This window comes from Netta rufina, assembly GCF_964035555.1.
Source record: "Netta rufina genome assembly, chromosome: 1".
Taxonomy (NCBI): domain Eukaryota; kingdom Metazoa; phylum Chordata; class Aves; order Anseriformes; family Anatidae; genus Netta; species Netta rufina.
Window position 1 is genome coordinate 154,449,081 of NC_140123.1, and position 7,970 is coordinate 154,457,050.

The following is a 7,970-nucleotide window of genomic DNA, read 5'->3' on the forward strand; positions in this document are numbered from 1 at the left end:
CTCTCAATCACTACTGAGCCAAAACACAGACAATAAGGTTCAAACCACCCCTTGGTTCAATAACACTTGCCTATTTCTAATACAAATCTTTTATGTAATGCATCACCAAATTATATTTGCTTCATTCACACTCACCTCTCAATAGTTGCCTACAATAATTCTATAATATGTATTTTCCCTCTCTAAATAAAAGGCCAGAACATATTTTATCTTTATTAACTGCTAGAGATAGGGTCCTCATCTTTGTACTGTGCTATTTCATCCTACATTATTACTCTTGTTGTACATATCATGTACATATCATGTTCATTCTCTTAGTTGAATATTTGACATAATTTTGTCATCTAAAATTTCTACTGTCTTGCTCCAATTTCCTGTGTTCAAATTAATAACAAAAATTGATCCCCAAACATATTCTTAATGAATTGAATCTACCAACTTCCTTTCATCCTGTCAATGTCTACTATAAGTGACATTTTTTCCTATCTGTCATTTATTGTTTACCTAACTAACTTATATGTAGTCATTTAAGTGACTACTTCAGAAGAACTAGTGGCCACTTCAGAAGATAGCTAGTTTAGGGATGTCATAGTTCCCTAGTCTAACACTTGAGGTAGCAAAAAGTAATATGCAGTTACTCTGTATAAAGATAATTTTGGCAAATCCTTGTCACAATTTTACATTAACTTTTTGACTTATTATTACTTTTTCCTCCAAAATAAATTTTAAAGTCTTCTCTGTAATTACATTTAGTCCAATTGGTCTGTAATTGCCTGCTCATTTTTTCCTCCTTCCTTAAACACATCTGTTCTGTTAAACATAGATGTTCATAAGGTTATGACTGCTAATCTAATAGAACTAAACAATATTTCAATTATAGCAATATAACAGGAAAACTAAATATTTGTAACTCAAAATTGAAATAAATAGATAACTATACATTCCCCTGTTGCAGTACAGAATACTATAGAAACTTAGAGCCATCTAAACACATAGTTTGCATTTTGGTTATAGTATTTGGCTCCAACTGTAGCTGTAACAACATTAACTACTATCCCAACCTCCATATTTAATATACCTGGGAGGAATACAGAGACATTGTCCAAGTAACCAGGGATCAGGCTAGAAGTTCCCACTGACTGGAAGAGGAAAACATAACCCCCATTTTTAAAACAGGAAAAAGGAAAACTAGCAGAACAACAGGCCAGTCAGTTTCACCTCTGTGCCCAGAAAGATCATGAGCAAATCCTCCTGGAAACGAAAGCACATGGAAAACAAAGAAGTGATTGGCGACAGCCAACATGGCTTCACTAAGGCTTCAGAAGTGGGCCCAATTGCAAGGTCCTGCAACTAGATCAGGGCAAACCTAAACACAAATACAGGCTGGGAATAGATTGAGAGCAGCCCCGGAGAGAACGACTTGGAGATGTTGGCTGATGAGAAGCTCAACATCGCCCAGCAATATATGCTTGCAGTTGCAAGCGACAACCGTATCTTGGGTTCTATCAAAAGAAGTGTGGCCAGCAGGTCAAGTGAGATAATCTTCCCCCTCTACTCCACTCTTGTGAGATGCCACTTCCAGTACTGCATTCAGCTCTGGGGCCTCCAACACAAGAAGGACATGGACTTCCTGGATTGAGTGCAGAGAAGGGCCACAACAATTATCAGAGAGCTGGAGCACCTCTCCTATGAAGAAAGGCTGAGAGAGTTGGGGTTATTCAGCCTGGGGAAGAGAAGGCTCCAGGGAGACTCTATAGCTGCCTTCCTAGCTAAAGGGGGTCTACAAGAAACCTGGAGAGGGCCTTTTTACAAGGGCGTGTAGAAATACAAGGGGTGATGGCTTTAAAGTAAAAAGGTAGATTTAGATTATATATAAGAAAGAAATTCTTCATTATGGGGGTGGTGAGGCACTGGGACAGATTACCCAAAGAAGCTGTGAATTCTTTATCCCTGGAAGTGTTTAAGGCCAGGTTAGATGGAGCTTTATGCACCATGGTCTAGTGGAAGGTGTCCTTGCCCATGGCAAGGGTGTTGGAACTAGATGATCTTTAGGGTCCCTTCCAACTCAAACCTTCCTATGATTCCATGATTCATTCTATATTTTCAAATGTTTCTTAAGATAACAAAAAAAATCAGTGCCCTGACAAAAAAGTGTTGGAACATAAGTGTGTCAATATGTACTTTCTAGATGCAAAGCACTACGTAAATGCTAAGAAATAATTGTTTTGAAAACCTCTCAAGAAATCAAGAGATAAAAGAAATATATTCAGATAAAGCAAGACTCATTAGATGTTACTTTATAACTAAATAATAGTCATCACTAATGGTAGGGGTATGGTTGGACCAGATGATCTTGAAGGTCTGTTCCAACCTTAATGATTCTATGATTCTATCATATAGAGTACTTGTGCATTCTTCTAAATGGAGTGAACACAGAATTCTTCCTCTCAATAATAAAAGTACCTGGTAGCATTTTGTCATAGATCTCAGTCAAGCAGCTAACACAGCAAACTTGCTATTCATAACACCTTAAACAAAAAAGAAAATGATAAAAGTACTATGTAGGATTTCCCAGGTCAGGAAAGGAAGCTAAACAGCATGGCAGTCATGCAAGTAATTTTCTTGGAAGAATATATTATGAGAATGCTATGTTACTAAGCCAGTGTTCTGTACTTATAAAAACAGATTTTTACAGAACTGAATTACTTACATTAAGATCTAGACTATCTAATTGATGGGGAAAAAAAATCTGGTTCTTTTTTGAAGTGTAAGCAGTATGTCATACAGTTTCTTCTATGGTAACCTTGCATCTCTACTTATATATGTGTGGATGAATACTACCTGAAGTGTGCATGGCGTAAATGCTAAGTGTGTGTCTGACAAATACATTACTTGTATGGACTGCAGAGCCCTACAGTTCAAAGCCATACACCACCAACATTTACTAGAAGTATTAAAATTTAAAATCACATCATGTTCTAGTTCCTTAAAATTTCTGTTTGTTTTACGTACTGTATCACATTGCTGCTGAACATTATTTTCCTTACCTAATCTCCTAAATTTTAGCAAGAGTTTTGCTTTTGTGAGGCACATAAACATGAAGGCTTAGACACCTGCTAGCGCTCAATAGGAACACCTCATTATGGGCTCAATAGTGAGTGCCTCTGTACTAAGCAGCACACTGAATAGGGAGGTTCACCAATGCATAACCTCTCTTCTTCATATTTCTTGCAAGAAATCTTAGAATAAATAATATATTCTGGTTTTTGCTTATTCTTTTACATTATTTTATGAAGAATAGAAATAGAAATAGAAAGGGTCAATTGCCTACAAATTTGAGAAAAACAAACAAGCAAAAACCATTGATTTTACTGTATATCAGGATCATTGCTGCTCCTTTTTCTTTGACCCAAGCCACGTGCAGCCATTCTTATTGCCTGAAGATAGTGCTTGAGGTGCAAACCAATACTTTCAAATGATTACGGTCTCTTCTTTTCAGTCCTATCCCATGGTATTTCAATATCTTTCTCTGGTCAGTCCTTAAGCAACTGTTTCCCTTTCCAGCTCCAGTGGGTGCCTTTTTCCTTTTCTGTCTTCAAGAACGTACTTACTGATTCAATTTATCCTTTCCACTTTCTTCTTACAATCATACAGCTTCCTCTCTCTGTCTCTCTAGTCACTGTCTAACAGGTATACGTCTATGCCCAGGCTCTCACGGTTACAATCAAAACCTCTAGCAAGAGACAGCTGGGAAATGCAAAGAAAATAACATGGAGAAAAACTGCTTTTTGACACATGGTGTATTTGCAACCTCAGGGCAGATATGCCGGCTGAACTCTTATATTTCTCTGCTTTTAATACTAATGCAAAATAATTTTATACTGAAATAACGGGCTGAAGTATAGCATCATATTATTATTTAACTGAAGTAATGTATTTTCAGTTCCTAAAAGAGACAAAAGGAATTTTATATAATGATACTTATATAATTATTTTAAAATTGAACAAAAATATGAAAATGCCAGCTGGTTTTCCTTTTGTGTGTACTACTTTATTTGACCTACATAAACTAATTTTATTTATTGTAATATTAGTTAAAAACTCTTATCTGGAATAGAGTCTGTAGGAAATTTCCTTATTCTTCTTACTTCATTCCCACAATTAGATCTTTAATTTAAAAGATCCCTAATCTCTTTTAAGTGCTAGAGCAACAGCCAAAAGAACCAGTAGCTATAGGCTTCCACCTTGCTCTCCTTGGAGTCAACAACATTACTCCTGCTCACAACATTGAAGAGAAGATAGGTCCCAAAGAGGGCAAGCCAGATACTACTAAATCCATAGGAGTTCTGCAGCCGACCTCAATGGGAGCAGAATTTGGCCCTCAAGGAATACATATGGATTAGGGTTAAAGTCAATGATTAACTAGAAAAATGGTGAACCTAAAAAAAAAAATTTAAAAAATAAGCTACATACCTGAGGCAGTGCTGAGTTAAGCTGTCGCTGGAGGGAGTCTCTGTCATAGATGACATCCTGTAGGCGTTGCTGTGCAAGTGACAAGCTTTCCTGTGTCTCCCGAAGAGTATCAAGGAGACGGTCCCTTTCATCCAGCATGTTCACCATCAGCTGCTCAAAGTGAGAATCCGAGTCCGAGCCGCTGCTTTGGGACCCCCGTTGACTCATCGGGGTGTCCTCGTTTATCGTGGGCATCACTTCGCACATCATCTCTTTAAAAATACAGATCAAGAAAAAGCTCCTCAGTAGAAAAATATTTGAGGGGATTTCATAAGAGGAATTAACTCTGTCACATGGATACAGTTAGTAGATTATTGCACTGTTCCCTCATCTAAACTTTGTGCTTTCAATGTTAATCAGATGGTCGATAGATAGCAATTAAATACAGTGACTAATTCCACACAGCAAACATTTTGAATGTGCATCCTAAACTGAAGGAAGGACTGGATGAAGATGGAGAGTAACAGAATATTTTAAATTATTAGTAGTTTTGTAAATAGCACTCTTTAAAAGTGACAAAAAAGACCTCCTCTGCAATTGCAGCCTCCCTCTCTTACTTTATATCGCTGCTGAATTGTTGGCATTGATGCCAGTAGTTGCTATTAATTGCTGGATTTTTTCCTGCTCTAGGCATTTCTACAGTACATCTCAGGCTAACCATTGATCCAGTATCATGCTGCCTTAACAATACCAGGTTAATCTATTTTTCTATCTAGTTATTCCCACCCTCAGGGGAAATTATTCTCCAGTGAGCTTGTTCAGCAAGAGGTCAAGAACTAGAAACCCTCTGCTAATTACCATCCATGTGATAACTTATGCAAATTGAATTACTAGGGAGAGAATCACTGTTATTTCGTAAGAACAGTCCCAAGCAGTACAAGTAGTATTACCTAGTCCCATTCATCATTTATAATGTAAATCTCAAAACCTTAGAATGTATATGGGGAGATGCTTATGCTAAGAGATAATGCATTCAGCAGATGGAAAACAAACAAACAAACAAACAAACAATCACAAAACATGACAGCTCTCAAAGCTTAGATTAAAAAAAAAAAAAAGATAAAAGATTGTATTAGTAATAGATGGCATCTACTATAGAAATAGAAAGTTACCCCAAGAATCAGAAGTTGTTTTTCTAGTATGACTATGTAAAACAGACGACTTTTTACATAGTTGAGTCTTAATTTCTGAAAATTCTCATACTGTAAGCAACTCCCAGAAACCCTTTATCTCAGCAAGTGGGACAAAGGTGCTTTTCATTCATCTAGTGGAAGTTAAAATCCTTATGTACATATTTGCTGTGGTTCTTATAGATGTAAACTTTGTTGTTTACATGTTGTTGATATATTTCTATTGTTAAGTGTGCCGTCATATGAGATTCTCACAATTTCACAACCTCATATGACTGTTAGCTCCATGTATTCTTAAATCTGGTCTGCTTTCCCAAAGTAGTAAAATTGAATTTGTGACAGTGAAAATTATGAAAATGGCTGTTATGTTCTGGCTGTTACAGAACGTAACCTTGTTGGTCTGTGAGTTGGTCCTGTGTTCAAGACCAGGTTGAACAAGGCTGTGGACAACCTGAACTAGTGGGTGGCATCCCTGCCCATGGCAGGGGGGTTGGAACTAGACAATCTTTAAGGTTTCTTTCAACCCAAGCCATCCTATGATGATAACTTAAAGACATTCCATACAATAGGGAAAAAAAGAGCTAAGACAATATACTTAATTCATTAAAAGTAACTCTTCTTACCATCATTAAATCACAAACAATCCTCATGCTAACAATGCTTGCTGCTAAGATTTTCTGGAAAATCAACATAGCTTCACTAGGATTAGCTGGTCTCAGTCATATTCAGAATGTTAATGCAGAATTTAGTATTAATTTTCGGTTCTTCGGCAGATGTGATAACGAGGGAAGTTGGCACCAAACACTGGTATTTCAGCATGAATTATCAGCTACCACTGCACAGCTTTCATAGGCAATAGCTTCACTACTGAAGTTTCAGGTTGGTCTCAATCCTGTTTTTAAAATGTCTGTTATGGAGGCAAGGTAAATGTTGTTTGTGGCTATTTTACAGGTTAGCAATTAATTAGGTGCAAGAGAAGCAGATAATAGCTTAAAGTGATACATGCTGAAGTTCCTCGTATCTCCAATAAAAGGGTCAGGTAAATTTACTCAGGATTACCTGATCCAATGCTGCGTATCTCCATTACTCATGAGCTTCAGAATTTTCTACCCCAGAAACCTTTTCCTTTCTGAAACTGTAGGCTCCACTAGGATGCGCCACAACATCCTTTCATACTGAGATGATATTAATACATCAGTGCCTCAATCACCATAAAAAGCTACATATTTAAAAACATTTGCACCATTAGAAACTGATTTTCATGGTTCCTGCCACTCCGTCTTCTGAGCATGGACAGTGTGTACTGTGAGGCACCACAGATAGGGGAGTGACTAAATTCTGCAGCTGCACCAGCAGAATGAGCTAGTACCCATCCTCCTACACTTCAATTTGCCTGCAGAGTAAAATTCCCAGCTTTTGGGAATTTGTGCTGATGTAACTTTATGTCCACTGTCCACACATATCTTGAGATGTGGGACTACCACCACTGTCTCACCTCCATGATCCTCATGTGTCATGGGAGGACATTTCACTCGATGTGGCCATCACTCTTTGGAGTGCCTACACCCAGGTGCTACCTGTGGCTAACCAGTTTGGGACGGTCAAGTTGACAGTGAGCAAAGGGAGTGATAAAACATCCGAGGCCATCTGCCACTTTCTCAGTTTAATCACACCTTTCCAGGATGTATTGGGTGGCCAGAGACCAAAGTCTCTGCATGCCCATTCTTCAATAAAAGATCAAGGCATAATTCAGACAGTCATTGAACCTTCTCTGCCTCATGATGGCACATCAGTGTCTCATGGGACACATATCTTGCCTCAGGGGATTCTCACAGGTGTACTCTGAATGATGATTCAAGGAACTACCTCCAATGTCCTGCACATGCAGATGAGGATTATGGTCTGAATGGCATGGTATGCACTACCACTGCTCATATGCAGTAGTGCAATTTTTCACACTTTTTCAACATTGCTGTGCATAGGAAAACAGGTAGGGAAACCTCTATGCAGTTGTCTGCATACCTGTTACCATCTTAGCACCTTTCTCAAAATAGAAATAAAATCTCCTCCTATAGTCATTAAGGGAATGTGAGAAGTCACATGTATATGGGGTTGTGGGACAGCCATGGAAACCACAAGTTGACTGTTCTTGACATGCCTTCTCCCTGCAAGCTGCTGCATTCAAGGAGGGGGGTAGATGAAGCACTATGTTTATTTTGAAAGCCTGGGCTGCATTATCCTGACATGGCACAAGTAACTAACTTGGGCTGTGAGTAAGACCGCAGAGGAGGCAGGGAGCAGGTGAGCAGATCCTGATGTAGGCAGTTG

At 38.3% G+C, this 7,970-nt stretch overlaps 1 protein-coding gene across 3 annotated transcripts in view; it reads right to left on the reverse strand.

The window, feature by feature from the left end:
- Positions 1–4,722, reverse strand: part of PPFIA2 (PTPRF interacting protein alpha 2) — a gene marked incomplete at both ends in the record, with an annotated part of 310,363 nt that extends 305,641 nt beyond the window's left edge. For all 3 annotated transcript variants that reach the window (XM_084305872.1, XM_084305871.1, XM_084305870.1), the window contains one exon: positions 4,474–4,722. In XM_084305872.1, coding sequence (XP_084161998.1) covers positions 4,474–4,722 — 249 coding nt within the window. The remainder of the gene's footprint in view (positions 1–4,473) is intronic.
- Positions 4,723–7,970: the final 3,248 nt, after the last annotated feature.